Source organism: Dermochelys coriacea, chromosome 6 (genome assembly GCF_009764565.3).
Source record: "Dermochelys coriacea isolate rDerCor1 chromosome 6, rDerCor1.pri.v4, whole genome shotgun sequence".
Lineage (NCBI taxonomy): Eukaryota > Metazoa > Chordata > Testudines > Dermochelyidae > Dermochelys > Dermochelys coriacea.
In genome coordinates, this window is record NC_050073.1 from 121904330 (window position 1) to 121930823 (window position 26494).

The 26494-nt window shown below is 47.0% G+C and overlaps 2 protein-coding genes across 11 annotated transcripts in view; one reads left to right on the forward strand and one right to left on the reverse strand.

The window, feature by feature from the left end:
- GPR137C (G protein-coupled receptor 137C) overlaps window positions 1–23898 on the reverse strand; it is a 35531-nt gene extending 11633 nt beyond the window's left edge. Inside the window, exons 1-2 of one of the 2 annotated variants that reach the window (XM_038405217.2) lie at window positions 23222–23898; window positions 1115–1158 (exon numbers count right to left, since the gene is read on the reverse strand). In XM_038405217.2, coding sequence (XP_038261145.1) covers window positions 1115–1158; window positions 23222–23578 — 401 coding nt within the window. In that variant the 5' untranslated portion in view covers window positions 23579–23898. The remainder of the gene's footprint in view (window positions 1–1114; window positions 1159–23221) is intronic. The other variant, XM_038405216.2, reaches the window with a different exon arrangement.
- Window positions 23353–26494, forward strand: part of TXNDC16 (thioredoxin domain containing 16) — an 86951-nt gene continuing 83809 nt past the window's right edge. For 3 of the 9 annotated variants that reach the window (XM_043516276.1, XM_043516281.1, XM_043516279.1), the window contains exon 1: window positions 23930–24996. The gene's annotated coding sequence lies outside the window, so the exon portion shown is untranslated. Of the gene's footprint in view, window positions 23459–23922; window positions 24997–26494 lie in introns of those variants that run through there. The other 6 variants (XM_038405212.2, XM_043516284.1, XM_043516285.1 and 3 more) reach the window with 5 other exon arrangements.

The following is a 26494-nucleotide window of genomic DNA, read 5'->3' on the forward strand; positions in this document are numbered from 1 at the left end:
GAGTTACAAGATTCCTGTCTTTCTATCTTAAGATTAGAAGATAAGAACTTAACTACCGGTTTAACTTCCATTCATGAAAGTTGAGAGGCTCCGAGAGTCAGCCCAACCACCACCAGCCTTGGTGAAAATAAGTGGCTGCAAACACACTTTCCATTGACACAGGTCCATTAGACCCATAGGCCAAGAACTAATGGACACAATCTGAAGTCCTGCCTTCCATACAGAAGGATGTCCTACTAGAATGACTTAACACAGGCTTGAGCCACAGGAGTGGCTGGTGTGTTGTGAAGCCACAGCATGGGTTCATAAGCTAGGGATCACAAAGGTCCACAGAAGTAAGACTCCCTCACTGGCTTATGGCTAGATAGGATGGGGTGAATCCCAGAAGTGTTCTACCACAGTTTCAGCCTTTTCATGTGTGACCCTAACATGCTAGCGCACCAATACCTTCCCATGAATTACAGAAACATGTGCTGTCTAATGCAATGCTCATTCTAGAGCCTTAGGCTATGTCTACACAGTAGCTAAGACACCTGCTGCTGGCCCATGCCAGCTGACTCTGGCTTGTGGGGCTGTTTCACTGCTGGAGCCCAGGCTCTAGGATTCTGTGAGGTGGGAGGGTCTCAGCTTTGGCTCCAGCCTGAGCCTGGAAGCCCACACAGCAATGAAGCAGGGTTCAGGTTGTGGGGCTGAGCTGGCTGGCACTGGCCAGACATGGTTTTTTTCATTGCTGGGTAGATGTACCCTTAGAGTTGCAGGGAGGTGGTCATTGGTGCTGTGTATTAGTAAAGAGGGGCAAACCAGGAACTATAGCACCTTGCTTTTGGGTACAATTGAGTCCTTCACTCCCAGACCCACGTAGGCACCAAATCTGATGGTCAGGCTGCCCAGTGACTAGCCCACAACTTCTTCAGGGCTTTGCTTTCTGCCCTGTGCTCTGAGGTAACTGAATTAATCTTTGTTAAACATCTGGGTAAGAGACAAAACAAAGCTATTGCTATGAAGTTTGAATGTAGCGTTTGGTAGATTTCAGATGCTATCTTTCAGATACGCTGTACTGTTAATACACCCAACGAGAACATATTTGGGGTAGGCAAGAAGAGGAGTCACTTACTTGTACTTATTGAATTCTGCTGCACATTTGACTTTGAATATAACCTACAAAGGAAGAGTGTGGAAAGTTATTCTAACATGCCCATAGTATGTTACATGCCCATAGTGTTACAGTTCATGTTTAGTTACATAAGGGATTCTGCTCAGCAAAAGGGCAGAACAGGGTGGGGTTTCTAGTTCTCCACACTTTTAATACTGTTTATAGCCTGCAACCATTTGCCACATAGAAAATTAACCTGTTCTGCTAGATAGCCTGAGTAGGTCAAAAGAGTTTAGTCTAAACAACTGTTTTAGTAGCTAAGCAAGTAAATTTATGAATCCCGTTATTTGTTGGGCAATAACTGAATCTTGTCTTGCTCCTAAGGGACTTTACAAGGAGAGTGGGATTTGGTCTTCAGTAGCTGAATGCGAGCTACATTGTTCAGCAAAATAAAGTTGTGACAAGCTTTTCGTATTGAATTTTGTAAGATCTCAGTCATGTTTAATTTCTTTATTAAAGAAAGGGCTTTAGCTGCTCTTCTTAAATTAGACATTAGGGGCTATTTCTGGTTAGCCTTTTATATTTGATTACGTTAGAACTCATGGAGAACTATATTGCAATAGAGTACGTGCACATTCGCTTCTGGGTTACTTCACCCTGGCAGAAGCTCAGCTGGCTATATTTGCTTAATGATTCACCATATATTTGAAGAAATTCTTCAGAGGGCTGAAGTCCCAGATGTGCTGAATTCTACAGAGTAGGATAGATTTACAATTTCATACAACATGTGAAAAGTTAGCAGCTCATGTGATGTGTCAATCTTTAGAGCAGCTCTTCAGTTGGGAAGGGATCAGTATGGGCAAGTTGAGGCTATAAGCACCTCTCCTTCTTAAAAAGGGAGTTGGGTACATGTGACATAAAAGGGTACAATCCAGACTAATGAGCAGGTGTCACCCCTGCCCTGTAACCTTAGTACCTTACAATGTCTTGCTGAAGTAGCTCCCATCTGGATTGCTCACAAGTGGCCTTCCAGCATGCAAGCCACACCCTGACTGTCTATAGCTGCAACCTGCCAGTTACATCCTGCAGGAGGACCCCAGCATACCCCACATTCATGCATGTCCTGTATTGCCCAGCCCCCTTTGACAGTACAAAATGTTTCAAGTTTGTTATTCCTTTGAGTAACTAGGCACATGTCTGGGTAACCCTGTTTGGGTAACAAGTTACTTCAACTTAAACACTCTGGATTAGATAAAACAGTAACACAAGATTAGCTACAAACATTGAGTAAAAGTAATGATGCACAAAACAAAAAGTCAGGTATTTGTATTTCTTGTAACTGTTTCTAACGAACTAGATCAGAGTCAAGCAAAGTTTCTTACCACATGCTTTCAGAAGTCTTACTGAAGAACCCGTATCAGAGTGTGGGGGAGTCAGGGCCCTGCATGCCCCCCCTGTGATTCACCAGGACTCTCAGCCAGACAGTAAAACAGAAGGTTTATTAGAAAACAGGAATAGTCCAAAACAGAGCTTGAAGGTACAGAAAACAGGACCCTTCAGTGAGATCCATCTTGGGGCTGACCCCAATGCTGGGCCTCCCTCCGTTTTCCCAAGCCAGCTTCAAACTGAAACCCCCTCTCCAGCAGTCTCACCCAGCCACACCCCCTGCTTCTCATAGATACTAAGGTCAGAAGGGACCATTCTGATCATCTAGTCCGACCTCCTGCACAGTGCAGGCCACAGAATCTCGCCCACCCACTCCTACGAAAAACCTCACCTATGTTTGAGCTATTGAAGTCCTCAAATCATGGTTTAAAGACTTCAAGGAGCAGAGAAGCCTCCCTCAAGTCACCCATACCCCATGCTACAGAGGAAGGCAAAAAACCTCTAGGGCCTCTCCAATCTGCCCTGGAGGAAAATTCCTTCCCGACCCCAAATATGGCAATCAGCTAAATCCTGAGCATATGGGCAAGATTCACCAGCCAGATACTACAGAAAATGCTTTCCTGGGTAACTCTGATCCCATCCATCTAATATCCCATCTCAGGGGATTTGGCCTATTTACCCTGAATATTTAAAGATCAATTACTTACCAAAATCCCATTATCCCATCATACCATCTCCTCCATAAACTTATTGAGTAGAATCTTAAAACCAGATAGATCTTTTGCCCCCACTGCTTCCCTTGGAAGGCTATTCCAAAACTTCACTCCTCTGATGGTTAGAAACCTTCGTCTAATTTCAAGTCTGAACTTCCTGGTGGCCAGTTTATACCCATTTGTTCTCGTGTACACATTGGTGCTGAGCTGAAATAATTCCTCTCCCTCTCCTGTATTTATCCCTCTGATATATTTATAGAGAGCAATCATAGCTCCCCTCAACCTTCTTTTAGTTAGGCTAAACAAGCCAAGCTCCTTAAGTCTCCTTTCATAAGACAAGTTTTCCATTCCTTGGATCATCCTAATAGCCTCTCTCTTTACCTGCTCCAGTTTGAATTCATCCTTTTTAAACGTGGGAGACCAGAACTGCACACAGTATTCTAGGTGAGGTCTCACCAGTGCCTTGTATAATGGTACTAAAACCTCCTTAACCCTACTGGAAATGCCTCTCCTGATGCATCCCAAAACCACATTAGCTTTTTTCACAGCCATATCACATTGGCAGCTCAGTCATCCTATGATCAACCAATACTCCAAGGTCCTTCTCTTCCGTTACTTCTAATTGATGCGTCCCCAACTTATAACTAAAATTCTTGTTATTAATGCCTAAATGCATAACCTTACAGCCTCCTCCAGCCTTTGTCCAGTTTTCTGGGCGGAAGGTGTCACCTAGCCCCAACCCCCTCCTGGGCTCAGGTTTGTGCTCATGTATCATCCCTCTAGTGAAGTCCCACCCTAATATCCCACCACCATTCCGCATCAATGCGGACTACCAGTAAATACTCCCCACTCTGTCACACCCTGTCAGAGTTCAAGGCTTGCTTTGTCTGTCACTTCAGGTGCACCGAATGTGATGGGCAGGGAGAAGAGAGATGGTGCCTTGAGGTGTTTCCAATCCCTCTCTAGAAAATAAAAACAAACGTTTCCAGCTGGGAAGTACGAGACAAAAGTCTATGTGGAAGGATGTTCCCTACTGGATTTCTTGCTCCTGTTTAAGCTTTCTTTGTTTCCCTCCAGGTTTGAGTATTCCGTTTACTGCTTAAAATGCAAATTAAGCAGAGTACACATTGCTTTGTTTAGGACAAAGCAATTTCCCAACCTCAGTTTCGGCAGGGTTGTGGGATTTGGAACATGTGTCAATATCGTACATGCATAATTTTATAATTTCACATACAATGTTGCCATATTTTATCAGGATGATCCTGACCAGCAGGTGAGTTTTCAGAGGATACCTTACAAGACATACTATTGTAGTACCTTTTGGACAAGATGTGTAGGATGACCATCTGTCCTAATTGGGTGGGACAATCCTGAAATGCAGTGTTCAAGTCCCAGTCAGAATCACTCCAGGACAGCATTTGACCTGGATTCCCTGCGGCACTGCTTCATACCTGTCTGAGGTTCAGGGGTGGCACCAGCTTCTTCCCAAGGGGTGAGGTGGGCGGTGAGAAAAAGGGGTAAGGTGGGCCTCCACCCCCTGGCCAGGCTGGAAGCTGAGCCATGGTAAAAACCTTCACAGGCAGCCTGCTGTGGGGAGCCCTGGACCCTCCTCCTGCCCTGGGCAGAGGGCCAGTGTGCCCAAGAGCAGCCCCTGACAATGTTCTAAAACAGGCTAACGAGGCTCTCATATTTTGAGACCAATCAGAGCAATAAGACTTTGTCCTTTAGAACATGCCTGCACACCTCTGGAGAAGGCAGATTCCTAACCTCTTTGCTGAGCAAGTGGTAGCAAGGGAGGAGGGAATCACTCCATCTAGATCAAGTGTCTATTGTGCTTTGAACTGCAGTGAGTAATTATATGGTGCTGACTAATGCTTCCAGTGTCTATTGAGGACTTAGGCAGGGTTTGAACTTCCGTGAAGCTGGCACCTAGACCCTGTAGGCTCCTTTGAAAGATTCTAAGGGTACAGAAACCAGACAGACAAGTCTCTGGCTACTGAGACGCACGAGACAAGAATATTGTGACCTTCCTATCTCCTAATCCTTAATTCAGTAAAGAGCCCTATTTCTGAATGGAAGTTAGCTGGTAACAGCCTCAACACAGCTAGCAAGTAGAATGGCTGCTACTTGCATTCAGGCTGTGAGGGTTTGTAACACAACATCACTATTTCAGTGTATGAAATATGAAAGTACTTACACAGGAGAAGGAGGAGAAGAAGAAACAGAATTTTAACCTTTGGAGAGCATTGGCTGTTGCTTACAAGGATAGGCGTATTTACTGGGCTAGTCTGGCAAGAAAGTTTTGAAAGAGCGAGTCACACTCATATGATCAAGATTTCTGGTGGCATGGTGGCAAGTTTGATGGGGTAGCACAGCTTTGAAGAAAGCTTGGCATGGTTTTGCTGAAGGATTGGGAGCAAGAGACTACACCAGTTCTAGCAGACACTTGCCCTTGGATCTCAAAGCAGTTGTACGGTCATTGCTCAAGAGCACCCACTGCTGCAGGAAGCTATACTGAATGGCTAAGCTCCTACAGCTTCCACATCATGGGTGTTTCGTGGCTGATGAACTGCAGTTTGCTGCTGACTAACTGGGCAACATTCTGACCTGACATCTCCCTCTGCCTTCACGTCTGAGCCATCAAAGCTGCCAATTCACATTATGAGAGGCTTCAGAATACAAAGTTTCACTATTCAGCTATTTCAAAGCTGCCAATTCACATTATGAGAGGCTTCAGAATACAAAGTTTCAGCAACTATAGATGGCAAAAGGCTTCTAGGAAACCTTTGCCACAATGAAATGGCCACTAGCACTCATGACTGAACATGTCTGTGTGTTTGCGTCAGGGAAGCCTGGCTGTTTAAAAATAGCCGGAGCTTCGCGAACCAGCTGAGCGGCAGCGGAGCAGCGGGGACAGCAGAGCAGCTCACAGCAGGAGTTTGCCTGGGACTGGTAAGTATCCGAGTGTGTGTGTTTGCTTGCTGAGGAAGTATCCGAGCGTGTGTTTGCTGGGAGGGAGCCTGAGTGAGTGTCTGATTGGCTGCTAGCCTGCAGGGGGCGGGCATTAGGGTGTCTGTGTGTTTGCGTCAGGGAAGCCTGGCTGTTTAAAAATAGCCGGAGCCTCGCGAACCAGCTGAGCGGCAGCGGAGCAGCGGGGACAGCAGAGCAGCTCACAGCAGGAGTTTGCCTGGGAGTTCGCCTGGAGTGAGCCCAGTGAGGCTTACATCTTGCCAACGTCTCTGAGGAAGCTCATAGTAGGTAGGTGATATGGAAGGGGGGGGTTCAGCTATTGTGACCTGCACTGGATGTGCCATGTTTGTCTTTCTTCCACAGGACAGAAGCGACTTTGTCTGTACAAAGTGCAAGCTGGTCTCCATATTGGAAGAGAAGATTGAAGGTCTGGAGCAACAGGTAACGACCCTGCGTTGTATACGAGAGACTGAGGATTTTCTGGACCAAACTCAGGATAGCCTTCTAGGGGCACAAAGCTCTAAAGATGTAGAGCAGGTTACACAGAGGAGCCAAGAGGCCAGTGAAGAAGCTTGGCAACATGTGACCTCCAGAAGAGGTAAGCGGAATGTCCGGGTTCCAGTAACAGACACAGGTAACTAACCGCTTTCATGTTCTCTCCACAGGTACCAATGCGGAGAGTGGACCAGATGATATGTCTGGGGGGAGAAAGCAGAAGGAGACTCCGCTGGTTGGGAGGCATGAGATGCGATGTCCTGAGGTTGGAGGTTCCACGACCACCACTCCCAAGAGGAGAAGGCGGGTGGTGGTGGTCGGGGACTCTCTCCTCCGGGGGACTGAGTCATCTATCTGCCGCCCTGACCGGGAAAACCGAGAAGTCTGCTGCTTGCCAGGGGCTAAGATTCGTGATGTGACGGAGAGACTGCCGAGACTCATCAAGCCCTCGGATCGCTACCCCTTCCTGCTTCTCCACGTGGGCACCAATGATACTGCCAAGAATGACCTTGAGCGGATCACTGCGGACTATGTGGCTCTGGGAAGAAGGATAAAGGAGTTGGAGGCGCAAGTGGTGTTCTCGTCCATCCTCCCCGTGGAAGGAAAAGGCCTGGGTAGGGACCGTCGAATCGTGGAGGTCAACGAATGGCTACGCAGGTGGTGTCGGAGAGAAGGCTTTGGATTCTTTGACCATGGGATGGTGTTCCATGAAGGAGGAGTGCTGGGCAGAGACGGGCTCCATCTTACGAAGAGAGGGAAGAACATCTTTGCCAGCAGGCTGGCTAACCTAGTGAGGAGGGCTTTAAACTAGGTTCACCGGGGGAAGGAGACCAAAGCCCTGAGGTAAGTGGGAAAGCGGGATACCGGGAGGAAGCACAGGCAGGAAGGTCTGTGAGGGGAGGGCTCCTGCCTCATACTGGGAATGAGGGGCGATCAACAGGTTATCTCAAGTGCTTATATACAAATGCACAAAGCCTTGGAAACAAGCAGGGAGAACTGGAGGTCCTGGTGATGTCAAGGAATTATGACGTGATTGGAATAACAGAGACTTGGTGGGATAACTCACATGACTGGAGTACAGTCATGGATGGTTATAAACTGTTCAGGAAGGACAGGCAGGGCAGAAAAGGTGGGGGAGTAGCACTGTATGTAAGGGAGCAGTATGACTGCTCAGAGCTCCGGTACGAAACTGTGGAAAAACCTGAGTGTCTCTGGATTAAGTTTAGAAGTGTGTGCAACAAGAGTGATGTCATGGTGGGAGTCTGCTATAGACCACCGGACCAGGGGGATGAGGTGGATGAGGCTTTCTTCCGGCAACTCACGGAAGCTACTAGATCGCATGCCCTGATTCTCATGGGTGACTTTAATTTTCCTGATATCTGCTGGGAGAGCAATACAGCGGTGCATAGACAATCCAGGAAGTTTTTGGAAAGCGTAGGGGACAATTTCCTGGTGCAAGTGCTAGGGGAGCCAACTAGGGGGAGCGCTTTTCTTGACCTGCTGCTCACAAACCGGGTAGAATTAGTGGGGGAAGCAAAAGTGGATGGGAATCTGGGAGGCAGTGACCATGAGTTGGTTGAGTTCAGGATCCTGACGCAGGGAAGAAAGGTAAGCAGCAGGATACGGACCCTGGACTTCAGGAAAGCAGACTTTGACTCCCTCAGGGAACAGATGGCCAGGATCCCCTGGGGGACTAACATGAAAGGGAAGGGAGTCCAGGAGAGCTGGCTGTATTTCAAGGAATCCCTGTTGAGGTTACAGGGACAAACCATCCCGATGAGTCGAAAGAATAGTAAATATGGCAGGCGACCAGCTTGGCTTAATGGTGAAATCCTAGCGGATCTTAAACATAAAAAAGAAGCTTACAAGAAGTGGAAGGTTGGACATATGACCAGGGAAGAGTATAAAAATATTGCTCGGGCATGTAGGAAAGATATCAGGAGGGCCAAATCGCACCTGGAGCTGCAGCTAGCAAGAGATGTCAAGAGTAACAAGAAGGGTTTCTTCAGGTATGTTGGCAACAAGAAGAAAGCCAAGGAAAGTGTGGGCCCCTTACTGAATGAGGGAGGCAAGCTAGTGACAGAGGATGTGGAAAAAGCTAATGTACTCAATGCTTTTTTTGCCTCTGTTTTCACTAACAAGGTCAGCTCCCAGACTGCTGTGCTGGGCAACACAAAATGGGGAAGAGATGGCCAGCCCTCTGTAGAGATAGAGGTGGTTAGGGACTATTTAGAAAAGCTGGACGTGCACAAGTCCATGGGGCCGGACGAATTGCATCCGAGAGTGCTGAAGGAATTGGCGGCTGTGATTGCAGAGCCCTTGGCCATTATCTTTGAAAACTCGTGGCGAACGGGGGAAGTCCCGGATGACTGGAAAAAGGCTAATGTAGTGCCCATCTTTAAAAAAGGGAAGAAGGAGGATCCTGGGAACTACAGGCCGGTCAGCCTCACCTCAGTCCCTGGAAAAATCATGGAGCAGGTCCTCAAAGAATCAATCCTGAAGCACTTAGAGGAGAGGAAAGTGATCAGGAACAGTCAGCATGGATTCACCAAGGGAAGGTCATGCCTGACTAATCTAATCGCCTTTTATGATGAGATTACTGGTTCTGTGGATGAAGGGAAAGCAGTGGATGTATTGTTTCTTGACTTTAGCAAAGCTTTTGACACGGTCTCCCACAGCATTCTTGTCAGCAAGTTAAGGAAGTATGGGCTGGATGAATGCACTATAAGGTGGGTAGAAAGCTGGCTAGATTGTCGGGCTCAACGGGTAGTGATCAATGGCTCCATGTCTAGTTGGCAGCCGGTGTCAAGTGGAGTGCCCCAGGGGTCGGTCCTGGGGCCCGTTTTGTTCAATATCTTCATAAATGATCTGGAGGATGGTGTGGATTGCACTCTCAGCAAATTTGCGGATGATACCAAACTGGGAGGAGTGGTAGATACGCTGGAGGGGAGGGATAGGATACAGAAGGACCTAGACAAATTGGAGGATTGGGCCAAAAGAAATCTAATGAGGTTCAATAAGGATAAATGCAGGGTCCTGCACTTAGGATGGAAGAATCCAATGCACCGCTACAGACTAGGGACCGAATGGCTCGGCAGCAGTTCTGCGGAAAAGGACCTAGGGGTGACAGTGGACGAGAAGCTGGATATGAGTCAGCAGTGTGCCCTTGTTGCCAAGAAGGCCAATGGCATTTTGGGTTGTATAAGTAGGGGCATAGCGAGCAGATCGAGGGACGTGATCGTTCCCCTCTATTCGACACTGGTGAGGCCTCATCTGGAGTACTGTGTCCAGTTTTGGGCCCCACACTACAGGAAGGATGTGGATAAATTGGAAAGAGTACAACGAAGGGCAACGAAAATGATTAGGGGTCTAGAGCACATGACTTATGAGGAGAGGCTGAGGGAGCTGGGATTGTTTAGTCTGCAGAAGAGAAGAATGAGGGGGGATTTGATAGCTGCTTTCAACTACCTGAAAGGGGGTTTCAAAGAGGATGGCTCTAGACTGTTCTCAATGGTAGCAGATGACAGAACGAGGAGTAATGGTCTCAAGTTGCAATGGGGGAGGTTTAGATTGGATATTAGGAAAAACTTTTTCACTAAGAGGGTGGTGAAACACTGGAATGCGTTACCTAGGGAGGTGGTAGAATCTCCTTCCTTAGAGGTTTTTAAGGTCAGGCTTGACAAAGCCCTAGCTGGGATGATTTAACTGGGACTTGGTCCTGCTTTGAGCAGGGGGTTGGACTAGATGACCTTCTGGGGTCCCTTCCAACCCTGATATTCTATGATTCTATGATTCTATGTCCAATCCAATATATGGCAATTCCCGAGATCTGTCTAGTACAGTATCCCATCTGACAGTGGCCAATACCAGACTCTTCAGAGGTGAAGAATGCCACATAGTAGGCAGATGTAGGATAATCTGACTCCAAGCCTGTTAAGTCAGTCTCTAGCTACTCGACCTAAGACCACCACCAAACAAAAAAAACCCAAACTTATTTTTGAGACTAGATATTTTGCCTCCCAATCCATCCTGAAGAGCTATTTCTCCACCATGGTACTGACAGTGCAAAGGCTTTTTCCATATTCCTCCAAGCTTTGACTATTGCTGGCAGATCAGCAGGACATGGGCTGGCTTTAAGAATGAGGCCAACTATGCTGGGGATTTTCTGGTTTTGAAACCAGTAAGAGGGACATCAAGAGGAGTCAACTGGAGAAGTCCGTGGTTAGTGAGTGTTTGTGTATCCTGGACATCTGTGTGTCAACTAAGATGTTTGTATCATCCTGAAAGGCACAAGTTAGAGCTCAGACCTGGCTTTTAAGAGATTAAAGTAGAACAGAGTGTTTCGCTTGTGCTTTCTTCCCCCAGCACTTGCTACACTAAAATTCCCTGCACTCCCAGTGGGACTGAGCCATTGATGGGAGGTCAAAGAGAAAGTCTTGTTTATCTTGATCTAAAGAGTCTATTTCTTAGTACTTAATTGGCTGTACTAACAGCAGGTTCCCTGTCCATGACAGACACTGATGCAAGCATTGAAGCTGTCTTGTAAAGAGTTTCCAGGGCATCCCATAGCTCTGGGATCCTTGTTCAGCTGCTGCCATGAAAAGTTGAGGATGAGCATGCAGGACCAGTATTTCAAATTTTGGTCACCCTAAAATATTTGTAATGATCAATAAGCTTTGGCAGGAGATAAGACTTTAATAAAAGCCATCATGTCTCACCTCCTCGATGCCAATTTTAACAGTTTAGGCAGACCATAGCTGACTGCTACTAAAGGCTTTATACTATTTGCAAACCCATGACAAGTTATCCAATAGGTTGCCATCTAGAAGAGGGTCTTATTTGTTAAGAGGGCTCATAGGGATTAGGATGGGCAGAAGAAAGAATAGTTGTAGCTCCCAGAATTATGAGCTTTACCCCTCAAGATTAAAGGGTGGAATTCCAGACCTCTCAACACTGGCCTAACTACTGCCCTTGTAAAAATTCCATCAATTTGGATGGGAGCAAAGTCAGGCCAGTGTCAAGAGCTTTTGGGGGTGCAGGGGGAGAACAAACTCTAGCAGGCCAAGACAGAATGATCAGCCTCTTGAGATGAATGGGGAATCCCACCTCATGGTGCAAATTCACTGCACAGCAAGTCAGGGACTGAGGAATTCATGGGTTCCTTGATGCTGCTATGCAATAGTGATAGATCTGGTGGATCTGCTGCTAATTTGATTCACTGGTCAGATGCCCAATGTTTCTACCCCATCCAGTGGCACAAGCAATGCAGCAGCTACTCATTGTATTTGGAGCAGCAGACCTATGGGAGAGGAACAGGAACATTTTTACAACCTCCCCTAAGTGCTAGCAGAATCCTTCAGAGCAGATAGGCTGTGAACCAGTTGTGCTTTAGGGGCTGGGGAAGGAACACATGAGATTTGGGCCTTAGACAGTTCACACCTGTCCTTCGAGACTGCAGGCTCAGGAAGAAAGCCACACATTTGGAAGGGTCTTGGGGTTGCAGAGGACTCCAGTTATATAATGAAAGCAGCCAAAAACTGACAGGTGAACTTCCCAAGGGAAAGTGGGGAAACGTTCTCTGGCAAATTGGAAGTGGATTTGTCAAGCCTTCGACAGGTGGATGCTTGTAGACTTTAGATGATCACGATGGTCCCTTCTGACCTCCTGTATATTGCAGGCCATAGAACCTCACCCATCTAGTCCTGTAATAGTGCCCTAAACCCAGGCTGAGTTACTGAAGTCCTCAAATCATGGTTTAAAGACTTTGAGTTACAGAGAATCCATTTACACTACATTAAACTTGTAAGTGGCCCATGCCCCAGGCTGCAGAGGCAGGTTAAAAAAAAACCCCAGGGTCTCTGCCAATCTAACCCAGAGGAAGAGTCCTTCTCAACCTCAAACATGGTGATCAGTTAGACCCTGAGCCTGTGGGCAAGACCGACCATCCAGACACCTGGGAATGAGTTACTATGGAGAATTCTATGTCCTGTCTCCAGCAGTTGGGGTTTTTGCTACTGGCAGTCACCAGCGGGCGACAGCCAATCATAGGCAGTCCTATCATACCATCCCCTCCATAAATCCATCAAGCTCAGTCTTGAAGCCAGTTAGATTTTCTGCCCCGTTGCTCCCCTTGAGAGGCTGTTCCAGAACTTCAGTCCTCTGATGGTTAAAACCGTCGCCTAATTTTGAGTCTAAACTTGTTTACCAGTTTATATCCATTTGTTCTGAGATCCACATTGGTGTATAACTTAAATAACTCCTCTCTCCCTGTTTTTTATCTCCGACGTATTTATAGGGAGAGGTCATCTCCCCTCACCCTTCTCTTGGTTAGGCCAAACAAGCCAAGCTCTTCTGAGTCTCCTCTCATAAGGTAGGTTTTCTGTTTCTCAGATCATGTGAGTAGCCCTTCTCTGCACCAGTTCCAGTTTGAATTCATCTTTCTTAAAGATGAGACCAGAACTTCACACACTACTCCAGATGAGGTCTCACCAGCACCTTGTATAATGGTACTAACACTTCCTTGTCTCTACTGGAAATACCTCACCTGATCCATCCTAGGACCACATTAGTCTTTCACGACTGCATCACATTGACAGCTCAGTCATCCTGTGATCAACCACTACACCCAGGTCTATTCCTCTGTCACTTCCAACTGAAAAGTCTCCAGTGTATAGGAAAAATTCTTGTTAGTTCCTAAATGCATGGCCTGGCACTTTGCATTATTAAATTTCATTTTATTTCTATTGCTCCCAGTTCTTGTATGATATTCTGATCCTTCTCCATAGTGGCAAACACTCAACTTTGGGTAATCTGCAAATTTTATTAGCACACACCCACTTTTGTGCCAAGATCAGTAATAAAAATAAGTTAAATAAGACTGGTCCCAAGACTAATCCCTGAGGAACTCCACTAGTAGCCTCCCTCTAGCCCGAGTTCACTTTTCAGTATGACCTGTTGTAGCCTCCCCTTTAACCAGTTCAGTATCCACCTTTCAATTCCCACATGAAGCCTCATCTTCAATTTAACTAATAATTTCTCATGTGGAACTGTCTCAAATGCCTTACTGACATTCAGGTTGACTAGACCTACTACGTTTCCCTTTAAAACGAACACAATTTTCCTCACAGAAGATGATCAGGTTGGTCTGACACAATCTACCTTTTATAAAAGCATGTTGTATTTAATCCCAATTACCATTCACCTCTATGCCTGTAACTATTTCCCTTTCAAAATTTGTTTTAAGGCCTTCCATACAATTGAGGTCAAACAGGCCTGTAGCTTCTTAAAAATAGGAACTAGATTAGCAATTGCAGTCAGTCAGTGTACAACCCCCCTAAGTTCACAGATTCATTAAAAATCCTTGCAATTGGGTTTGCGATTCCATGTGCCAGTTCTTTTAATGTTCTTGGATGGAGATTATCCAGGCCCCCCAATTTAGTCCCATTAAACTGTTGGAGTTTGACTCCAACTTTGGATCGGGTAATTTCTACCTCCATATCCTCATTGCCATTAGCCACCGTGCCACTATCCCTAAAATCTTCATTGCCTCAGTTTTTAAATGAGGCATAAAGTATTTGTTGAGGTGTTGGAGTGGAGATTAAAGATTTAATCATGGCCCATCCTCTGTGCTTAGCAGTCCTACATCTTTTCCAATTTTTTTTTCCCCCCTTATTTATAGGACTACAGAACCTTTTACTATTAGTGTTCATTCCCTTTGCAAAGTCCAACTCTGCTAGGCTTTGGGCAATTCTCACTTCATCCTCACACTTTGACCTCCAAGCAGTTGCTTTCCTTGCTGATCCATCCCATCTTCCATTTCTTATATGCTTTCTCTTAATCTCTTGTTTGAGATGCTTGCTCATCCAGCTTGGTCTGCAACCTTTCCTTATGAATTTTTTCCCCTCTTGCTCAGGATGCAGGCTTCAGATTGCTTCTGCAACGTTGACAAAGTAATTCCAAGCCTCCTCCACATTCAGATCCTTGAGTTCTTTGGTCCAGTCCACTTCCCTAACTAAATTCCCTAAATTTTTTTAAACTTGCTCTTTTGAAATCAAGGACCCTCATTGCAGACCTATTTTTGTTTATCCTCCCATTTAGTTTAATTGGAATTGGGTCATGATTACTAGAACCAAGGTTGTCCTCTACATCCAGTTCTACTAGTCCTCACTACTACCAAATCTAAAATGGCATCACTTCTTGTTGGTTCACCACCAACTGTTTGGTGAAGAAATTGGTCAGCTATCACATACAGGAGAATCTGGGCCCTTCTATTAGTAGTAGAACTTGTCCTTCAATCTATATCTGGGAAGTTAAAGTCTCCCATAATCACACAATTCCCAGTAGTATTGATTTCTTTAAAACCATTAAAGAAGTCTCTATCCATATCCAAATTGGATCCCAGTGATTTGTAGCACACCCCAAACACTATCAGGGAACATCTAGTAGCTTTCTTCCCCAACGTGATTTTGGCCTAAAACAGACTTTATCCATTCCATCACTTATAATTTCTTTAGAGTCTACCTCATCATTAATATACAATGCTACTCCACCACCCAAGCAGTTAGTATGTATAAGAGCATGGATTTCTAGCTACAAAGTTTTAATATGGCCACATGTCCTGGAATCAAGTTGGAAACTAACAGGAAGGGACAAGAAAGCCTTGAGACTGATTGTGATCTCAGCCAGCCAGGGTTGGGGTGGGGAGGGGGGCAGAGAGGGGAGAAGGAAAAAATAAAAAAATGTTTTAAGCCTCACGTTCTGTAGATACAAAACCATTTGTTCCCAGCCCTAGCAGGCTGAGCCATATTGGCCTGGTGGACCTATACAGGTCCCTTGGTCAAGTAGAGCTTCTTTGTGCAAGCCTGACATACAGAGGGACTGTTCAGTGCTGTACTAGTACCGCCATCCAGTCTTTGAGTTGTAAATGAGAAGTCTCTCTAGGAAGGAAGGAAGGAATGAGCTAAGAGCTGCAAGTACTCCACATAAACGCTCACAGGCAGTTACCTGCAAAGTCCCCCGTTCAAACAGTCAGAACACAGGGATGTACCTCTAGCCACTTTTCAGTTGGCCGGAAGGGATTCTATATTACTCCTTAGAACTATCTTGGTTCACCTGAAGTTCTTGGAAGTCCCTCTCTCCAAGCATAAAGATAAGAAACAGAACATGGTTGCCTAATTTAATGAGAGATTATGGAGACATCTGGGTATGTCACCACCATGAAGCAGTCACATTTGGATATGCTCATGTCATTAAGAGCCATCTACACTCAAAAGTTAGGTCGACATTGTCACACCCTGACAAAACTCAGAACTGTAGATGCAGCAATGTCATGGAAGAACGCTTTTATTTATGTAGCTACTATTGCTTGAGGTGGTGGTATTCCTACAGGAATGGGAAGGCTGCTTCTGCTGACACAAGCTGCCTCTACACTACAGAATTATGCTAGCTATAGCTATGCTGCTATATGGTCTCTGTATAAGGTACATCTTTGCTACAATCACATACAGTTCAAGCCCCTGCAGTGTAATAGTACAGGCTCTTCTAGGACCATGTCCCAGAAGCACCCAAAAACAAAAACAAGAAATCTCTCAGTCTAACAGAGGAAACCAAGAACAGATACTGTGGAAGGTTAGGAATACTTGTGGCACCTTAGAGACTAACAAATTTGTTGAGCATAAGCTTTCGTGAACTACAGCTCACTTCATCGGATGCATTTGGTGAAAAATACAGAGGGCAGATTGGTATATACATACACAGAGAACATGAAACAATGGGTTTATCATACACATTGTAAGGACAGTGATCACTTAAGGTAAGCCATCACCAGCAGCGGGGGGGGGGGGGGAGAAGGAGGAAAACCTTTCATGGTGACAAGCAAGGTAGGCTATTTCCAGCAGTTAACAAGAATATCTGAGGAACAGTGGGGGGAGAAACATGGGGAAATAGTTTTACTTTGTGTAATGACTCATCCATTCCCAGTCTCTATTCAAGCCTAAGTTAATTGTATCCAGTTTGCAAATTAATTCCAATTCAGCAGTCTCTCGTTGGAGTCTGTTTTTGAAGCTTTTTTGTTGAAGTATAGCCACTCTTAGGTCTGTGATCGAGTGACCAGAGAGATTGAAGTGTTCTCCAACTGGTTTTTGGATGTTATAATTCTGGACGTCTGATTTGTGTCCATTCATTCTTTTACGTAGAGACTGTCCAGTTTGGCCAATGTACATGGCAGAGGGGCATTGCTGGCACATGATGGCATATATCACATTGGTAGATGCACAGGTGAACGAGCCTCTGATAGCGTGGCTGATGCGATTAGGCCCTATGATGGTGTCCCCTGAATAGATATGTGGACAGAGTTGGCAACGGGCTTTGTTGCAAGGATAGGTTCCTGGGTTAGTGGTTCTGTTGTGTGGTGTGTGGTTGCTGGTGAGTATTTGCTTCAGATTGGGGGGCTGTCTGTAAGCAAGGACTGGCCTGTCTCCCAAGATCTGTGAGAGTGATGGGTCGTCCTTCAGGATAGGTTGTAGATCCTTGATGATGCGTTGGAGAGGTTTTAGTTGGGGGCTGAAGGTGATGGCTAGTGGCGTTCTGTTCTTTTCTTTGTTGGGCCTGTCCTGTAGTAGGTGACTTCTGGGTACTCTTCTGGCTCTGTCAATCTGTTTCTTCACTTCAGCAGGTGGGTATTGTAGTTGTAGGAATGCATGATAGACAGAGACAAACACCTACAAGATCTCTGAGGGGTTGGAGCAAATGCGGTTATATCGTAGAGCTTGGCTGTAGACAATGGATCGTGTGATATGATCTGGATGAAAGCTAGAGGCATGTAGGTAGGAAGAGCGGTCAGTAGGTTTCCGATATAGGGTGGTGTTTATGTGACCATCGCTTATTAGCGCCGTAGTGTCCAGGAAGTGGATCTCTTGTGTGGACTGGTCCAGGCTGAGGTTGATGGTGGGATGGAAATTGTTGAAATCATGGTGGAATTCCTCAAGGGCTTCTTTTCCATGGGTCCAGATGATGAAGATGTCATCAATGTAGCACAAGTAGAGTAGGGGCATTAGGAGACAAGAGCTGAGGAAGCGTTGTTCTAAGTCAGCCATAAAAGTGTTGGCATACTGTGGGGCCATGCGGGTACCCATCGCAGTGCTGCTGATTTGAAGGTATGCATTATTTCACATGTGGGAACAGTTATCGGTGAGGACAAAGTCACAAAGTTCAGCCACCAGGTTAGCCGTGACATTATCGGGGATACTGTTCCTGACGGCTTGTAGTCCATCTTTGTGTGGAATGTTGGTGTAGAGGCTTCACATCTATAGTGGCTAGGATGGTGTTTTTAGGAAGATCACCAATGGACTGTAGTTTCCTCAGGAAATCAGTGGTGTCTCAAAGATAGCTGGGAGTGCTGGTAATGTAGGGCCTGAGGAGGGAGTCTACATAGCCAGACAATCCTGCTGTCAGGGTGCCAATGCCTGAGATGATGGGGCGTCCAGGATTTCCAGGTTTATGGATCTTGGGTAGCAGATAGAATACCCCAGGTCAGGGTTCTAGGGGTGTGTCTGTGCGGATTTGTTCTTGTGCTTGTGCTTTTTCAGGGAGTTTCTTGAGCAAATGCTGTAGTTTCTTTTCGTAACTCTCAGTGGGATCAGAGGGTAATGGCTTGTAGAAAGTGGCGTTGGAGAGCTGCCTAGTAGCCTCTTGTTCATACTCCGACCTAGTGTGTATGATAAACCCATTGTTTCATGTGTGTGTGTGTGTGTGTGTGTACACACACACACAATCTCCCCTCTGTGTTTTCCACCAAATGCATCTGAAGAAGTGAGCTGTAGCTCACGAAAGCTTATGCTCTAATAAATTTGTTAGTCTCTAAGGTGCCATGAGTACTCCTTTTCTTTTTGTGAATACAGACCAACATGGCTGCTATTCTGAAACCTGTGGAAGGTTAGTTTCTTCCCTCCCAGAATGTTAGTGCCCTGATCATAAGGTCACTGACAAATCACAAGGGCTTGCAGGGATGCACCCTGCATTTCACAGCACAGAAAGATGGTAACATGTCTACTATGTCACATAGTGGTGGGCACTTCCAATTTCTGGAGACTCCTTAGCTGGTGAACCAGGCAGTTTTAACACTGTCCAAGATTCCCACTACCCAGTGAACCCATCCTGAGAGTCATACTGTTGAAGAAATATAGGAGAACCATATAAAGCTAATGAGGAAAGGTTTAAGGGTACAAGAATGAATGTGGAGCACCTCAGGAGCTCACCGATTAGTGACAGAACCATTCAGTTTCATTACCTAGCTTGGATATTTTGGGGATACAAGTACTCCCAGGCTGGGTATGATTTAATTACACTGGAGCAGATGTGCATGTAAAGAAGGGGAAGCGGTCGAGTCAGTTGCAGAATTACAAAGAGAAACCCAGACAGGTTGGAGGTCATGGATAAGCCAACCTTAGGGATGCAGCCTGCCAGAAGACCTCTTCATCTCCTTCAAGGCAGAGCCCCGAGTCATATTGCTATACGTGATAGGGAGAGATGAGGAGGCAACACATTCAAGCAGGCTTTTTTAGAAGGGGAAGCAAGTGGTTGCTGTGGCTGAAGTTACTTATAAGGGGCCTCTCCAGATGATCAAGGCAGGGGGTGACTGGCAGTAGAGGGAGAAGACTTCTTTCAGAACTAGCCTACTAGGAAGATGCCAAGATAACTTCTTCTCCACCCCCCACCCCACTGCCAGTGGCTATTTTAGGTTTCATCTGGAGTATCATTGACAGTTCAGTCTCCAAGCTAACTCTTAGATTTATAATTTGGAGATGCACCTCTTTGGAAGTATGATGGGGGAAAAAGTGCCCCATTTGAGACAAATTGCTGACTTGGACATATCCAAGGAAGCTAGAGCTCAGAATAAGCCTGATGAAGTGAAGATGAAAGCAAAACCTCTTTTAATGAGTTGAGATGGAGTAAGGAGAGATGTGGGTTATGTATCAAATTGCTTTTTCATTAGCAGCATTATAGTACATAACTAGCTAGCAATAGAAGGAAAACCACAACTGCTACTGCAAAAAGCAGCAGGTCTCTGGCGACCAAGAATAAGACTCAAAATGAGCGTTGACAAGTTGAACAAGAAAATTACATAGTGGGGCTGGAAGCCCAGAGAGAATCTTAGTCTGTTTTTATTCTGCACTTTGGGGGGAGAGAAGAGAAAGGGGCACAGAACTGTGTTTTTCAAAACAGGCAATACATACAGAAATAATGTGATTTGTCACTAGGGGTTTCTGAATTAGAAGCCTAATGCAGTTTACCCTCACACCCCAGCACCACTTTCATCTTTTAGCTCACAAAAGAATTCAAGCACGAATTTGATACACCCAGGCCAGCTGGGAGCCACAGTGACATGAGATATAAAAGCATTGAGAAGGGAGAGAAAAAAAAAAGAGACACTTTTCTACATGGTCCTAAAGGCCTTGATTATTCAGTCTTCTCCAAGAAAGCCAATGGGTAGCCAGCCTAATCTTCTGCTTTAAAAGAGGTGCTTACCACCAGCTTGCAAATCAGGTATTTGAATCATGGTGTACTACATCTACAGCTCCAAAGATGTTACTAGGTGGACAAGGAGTACTTGTGGCACCTTATAGATTAACACATTTATTTGGGCATAAGCTTTCGTGGGCTAAAACCCACTTCACTGGATTCATGAGTGTAAGATACAGTAGTAAGATATATAGTTCCATACCACTCATTCACAGATCATCATCAAGAACTGGAGGACAGTGTCACCTAGTTTGTTTTAAGTGTCACCATTTAGCAAGTTGCAATTCTATACTAAAGGCCTTGTCAATGCAAGAGTTGCACCCACTTCCTAATTCCATTTAGGAACAGTTTTTAGATTGGAGTGGCCCCCTTGTGGCGGCACCTCTTGTTTCAGATTAAGAGTGCCCTGTATGTATTTAGCTGCGTCATCAGGAGCTAAATCAAGGCAGTTTCTTACTGATTAGTTAACAATCTAGGACAATCTTAGAGCCGAAGTGTAAGCACAAGGGGGTTGTTCCAGTCTAACCTTGCCAGTTTGATCTGTAGAGCTCTTGGGTCTCAGCTCAGTTCTTCTGGAGGGCAGCTGAACAAAATGGTTTAGACCAGGGGTTCCCAAATATGGGGTAGGAGCGTCAAAAGGTATGACCAGGGTCACAAGCTGTCAGCCTCCACCCCAAACCCCATTTCACCTCCAGCATTTAGAATAGTGTTTATATACAGGTTTCAGAGTAGCAGCCCCGTTAGTCTGTATTCACAAAAAGAAAAGGAGGACTTGTGGCACCGTAGAGACTAACAAATTTATTTGAGCATAAGCTTTCATGAGCTACAGCTCACTTCATCGGATGCATTTGGTGGAAAATACAGTGGGGAGATTTATATACACACACAGAGAACATGAAACAATGGGCTTATCATACACACTGGAAGGAGAGTGATCACTTAAGATGAGCTATCACCAGCAGCAGGGGGGAGGGAGGAAAACCTTTCATGGTGACAAGCAAGGTAGGCTATTTCCAGTTTATACAAGTGTTTTTAATTGATAAGAGGGGTCCACACTCAGAGGCTTGCTGCGTGAAACGGATCACCACCACCAAAATTTGAGCACCACTGGTTTAGACATTGCAGGCACTTTCTACCCCTGCCTTCTTAGAAATACCCTTGGCCCAGGTGTCCACCACCTTGCACGAGTGCAGTTGTTCACACTTGTGCAAGCAAATGCTGCTATTCTGACCCACAAGGATTTTACACTCACTTTGAACTACTTTCGGCCTGTGGTCCATGGACCAATGGGGATCTGCAGACGAGGCCTAAAATTTCCAAAGGGATCCACACCTCCACATGAATTTTTTTTAAAAAGGGTCCACAAATGAATGGAGGGAAAAAAAAAAAAAAAAAGGTTGCAAACCAGTGCTCTAGTGTACGTGACTCCAGAAGCTAGTTGAGGCTCTAGTCCCCCAACCAAGTGTGTGAACATAATTTTTAGCAAAGAGATAAGCTATTCTAGATTCCCCCTCCCCAATTCAAATTACATAGCTATTGACATTTAGATTAATATTTGTCTTGATGCTAGAACTAGGCAAGGAAAAAAATAAACACCCCTCCCCAAACCCATTTCCCCCTCCCCATCAGTTCTCCTTGCAAAATAAAGTTTGTCCTTCCGTTTACCTCACCCATTTGAATTTAGTTTTCAATTTCATAAACAGAATTAGCTTTGAAGAAAGCCCGATGCACATAAACATACTGCAGCATTTAAGTAATTTACACGTGTAACAAAATCTAGGCACATTGTTACCAATACAAGCCCAATTATCCCCTCTTCCCTTTGCCTTTTGGGGACATATTGAATATCTATTTGTAGGCAAATCCGAATTTGGCAGAGAAGACAGCTGTCCAACAACAAATGTTGCATAACCACCTATTGTGTTTATAGCTTTGACAGTTTTTAAAAAATTGACAGCTTCACCAGTGTTCAGGTGGTTTTTTTGGGGGGGGGGGGGAGAGAAAAGGGAAGAAATGTAGAAGCAATTGTACTGCTCATCTTGTGTGTTATCATGTGAATGCCAATGTCCTAGGCAAAATGAAATCAATCCCCCTGTGACTGAAGAATTTCAGTGGGTTGGAGAGTCCTTTGTGAGGGTGTTAAACAGCTGAGAGCTGCAGAGTAAGGCAATCTCAACAATAATAATACAGCTAGCCGGAAAGTATTGCCAGATTAGTTTGTGACTTGCTTCATCAGAGTCCATGCAAAGGGGGAGCCGTTCACCAGAGGCCCGGGCTAAGGATAAATATCGGGGGGGGGGGGATGGATTAGACACACACAAATAAGCTCTGGAGGGAGAGATACGAAAGCCAAGTGACAAACAACAACAAAAGCCACCCGAATGGCCTCGCAGATGTCCCAGTAAATAGTGGCCCATTGTGTTAGGGGCTGAGCAGTGACTCTAGCCCTGAGCCCCGGGTTTGAGGGGTGAGCGAGGGATCCCTGGAACCTCAGCACAACAACAACAAAAAGGGGGTGTCGGGGGGGGAAGAAGACGCAGCAACAATAGCAGAAAAGGCTCTAGCGGGTGACGTAATGGTTGGCAGCCGTCCAGCGCCTGCTATCACCACTTTATCTAGTCCCCCCTTAAAACCTCCCCCCCCCACCCACCGCAACACACCACACACCAGCAACACAGCCCAGATGAGCAACACAGAGGTTATTTATCTTCCTAAGTGACACTATGGGGGGGGGCGCGTGTGGGGGGGAAGCAAGGAAATCGAGGCAAACCCCCGGAGCCTCTCCCCTCCCCAGCCCCAAGTTTGCAGAATGTGGTAAACACACACACACACACACACACACGCGCCACCACCCCCACCCCCAGGGGAGCAACGCGGTGATTATTGGTCTTCCCAAGTGACACCGGGTGCGTGTCTCTCTCTCTCTGTGGGCAAGGAAATCAAGGCACATCCCCGCAGCCTCTCCCCAAATTTGCAGAATTTGGGGTCTCTCTCCCCCCCCCCCTCCTCCCACAGCGCCGCAAGCGGGCCACACACCCACGCCTACCTCCGCGAAGTAGAGGTTGAGGAGGCATTGGCTGGCGAAGAGCAGGCAGCCCGGCGAGCAGTGGAGCAGCCAGCGGGCGAAGGGCTGGCGCGGCAGCGGGGCGGCCCGCAGGGCGTTGGGCAGGTAGCAGGCGAAGAGCACGGTGCGGAGCGCTGCCCACAGCAGGCAGAGGAAGAGGCAGAGCGTGCGGTAGCTCAGCCGCTTCGCCCCGGAGCAGAGGAGCAGCCAGAGCTGCAGGTAGGCGAAGAGGAAGAGGGAGGCGCACAGGGCGGTGTGCAGCACCGTCAGCCCCAGCTCCACCGGGTAGGGGATGGCGGGCATCGCCCCGGCTGGGGGGGCAGAGACGGTCCCACTCATGGGGTGCGGGGGGGGGGGGTGCGGGAGCTGCAATGGGATAAAAACGGGGGGGTAAAAACCGGGGGGGCGGGGAAAATCCCCCCACCCCACTCACAACCACGGCTAAAAACCCATGCAACAAAAGAGAGCCCGCACCCGCCCGCCCGGCTGCAGCGCTCCCTCGCTTCGAAAACAACTCTCGGCTGGGGCCGATCAGCTGAGCCAGATTATTTGAGGCGCTCGCTCCGGACGGCAGACTTTTCTCATTGGCTCCCGCCGGGCCCGCCCGCGCCGCTCCCTTCTGCCCTTGCCGGTGGCGGCTGGGCCTGTCACTCAGAGCCGGCCCGCCCTCCGCGGGCTCTCCGGGCTCGGTTTTGTTCTTGGGCTGCCGCCGCCGCCCGACTCGGTTTCCGCCCTCCCTCACTTTGTTCGCCTCCCGCCGCCTGTGTTGTTCTCCCAGCTCAGCGAGCCGCCGCGGTGCGGTGCGCCCTCCCGAGCCGCAGCCCAGCGCTGCCTGGGACTGGGATCAGCTGCGCGGAGAGAGGCCTGTGCGGGCGGGCGGGTCTGTCTGTGGGGGACAGGAGCGGCGCAGATCAGTGGGGAGGCAGCGCAGAGATCCCCGGCGCTGTAGGGTTAGCGCAGAGATCCCCATTGCGATGGCGGACCCCACAGATCCCCATTATTATAGAGCGTTGGCTGGTGAGATCTCTATAGGGGTAGCTCAGAGATCCCCACTGCTATAGGGGTAGCTCAGAGATCCCCACAGCTATAGGGGAGGTCAGTGATCCCCACAGCTATACGGGTAGCTCAGAGATCCCCATTGCTATAGGGAAACTCAGAGATCCCCACTGCTATAGGGGTAGCTCAGAGATCCCCATTACTATAGGGAAACTCAGAGATCCCCACTGCTGTAGGGGTAGCTCAGAGATCCCCACAGCTATAGGGGAGCTTAGAGATCCCCACAGCTATAGGGGAGGTCAGTGATCCCCACAGCTATAGGGAAACTCAGAGATCCCCACAGCTATAGGGGTAGCTCAGTGATCCCCACAGCTATAGGGGAGGTCAGTGATCCCCACTGCTATAGGGGTAGCTCAGAGATCCCCACTGCTATAGGGGTGGCTCAGAGATCCCCATTGTTATAGGTAATACCTAGATCTCCAGCACGGTAAGGTTTAGCTTGGCCTGGGTCTTTCAGCGCTAACTGTGGAGCAGCACCTGTGTCCTCCTGCTATCAAGGGTGAGCCCTGTTACCTGCCCACTGGAGGCATCCAGTGCCACCACTCTTGGCAAGAAAGGCCTAGAGACACACAGGAGAGGAGGTAACGCGGGGCTGATGTGATCCCATCCCACCAGTGCCAGAGGAGGGGCCGATGGAGAACTTCATGCCACTGTCCCAGGGGCAAAAAATGGTGTCTGAAACACGCGGTAGCGCCTGCCAGGTGAGTGAGGACCCAAAGCCATCCTGGGGTGTGCTCCATTTGATCTATTCACAGTGCAGGGCTTTCCACAGACTCCAGTGGGAGGGTCTCTAAGACCAGGCCAGACAAGCAGACAGAGGGCAGGAGGCAATGTGTAGACAAGCCAGCTTCAGTCCCTGACCAGGAGCAGAAATTGTTTCCGTCCAAAAACATGCATCAGTGAACAGGGGCTTTGCACTTGACTGTAACCAGATGGGACAACATTGGCTCCTGCAGCCTTTGCAACCCAAACCATGCTGCAGGGAGTTGACTTGAGAAGTGAGAACCTGAAAGTGAAAGTGAAACCTAAGTGAAAGTGTCCTGAGGGCTATTTCCTTTGTCCCAGCTGCCAGGGAGATGCAAACAGCACTGGGGGTGAGAAGTAAATTAGATTTTAAACAATTCTAGTCATTTAAAGTGGAGTTGGTAACAGAGGAGAGGGGAGAGGATACCCCCTAGAGATTCCCCTACGCAAAGGGACAAGTTCAGGTGGCTTTAGGGCTTATGTGCACCCTGGAAATGATCAAAGCTGCTGGAGCGCCTTTATATCTTCTAATTCCCTGTGTGTGTATTTTTGCTTTTCCATTGATTTAAAACCAGTAAGAGGTTAAACAGGAGATCGCATGGGACACACATTCCTGGAAAGAGTTGATGTAGAACGCTAGTGTAAATGTCTAACAGTAATAATATTGTGTAGCCCTTATAGAGTGCTTTATGGGCCTGATTCTCCAGCTCCTTAGGTGTAAAGCACATCCATGCAAAGTGTCAGCCTTCTGATGGGGTAGCATTTCACACCCATTCCTACTGAGCTGTATATTCAAAGGGCTGTATAGGCATAATCTCACAACACTCCCGTGAAGGAGACAAATGAGTATTTTACAAATAGGGAAACTGAGGCAGTGAAATGAAGGGACATGCGTAAGGCTGTGCAGGGGGTCAGTGACAGATCCAAGATTAAAACTTGGAGCTTCCTCACTCTCACTCAATGCGCTTTCCACTAAATCCTGCAATGTTAGGACACAACCAGTTAACTGAGTGATGCAAACAATAAACTGACAAGGACTTTGATATATTTGTATTTATATTCAACAAAGAAAAACAATTCTGCACCAGCTCTTGAGTAACTGCATAAATCTCAATAAAGTGGCTGATGTCTTTCCTCCTTTAACTCCTCCTCCCTGTTGATGAATCCCTCCCCCATCCTCTAAGAATGGGCAGCTCTTTGGGGCTTGGTTTTTGGATCTGAACTGGGAGGTGCCTAGCTCAGTGGTGGGAGCTCAGTCATAGTGAATGCGTGTACCCTGTCTACCTTTCTGTTACCAGACTTAATTTACTGTGAGAACATTGTCTTATTACTCCCGCTCCTTGAATGGGCAGCATGCAAGTTCAGTTGCTGGCCAAAGCATCAATGATTTATTCCTTCAGATATAGTTTAGGTAAGACTACACTACCTTCAGCTCTGTTTTCAGCATGGACTGTA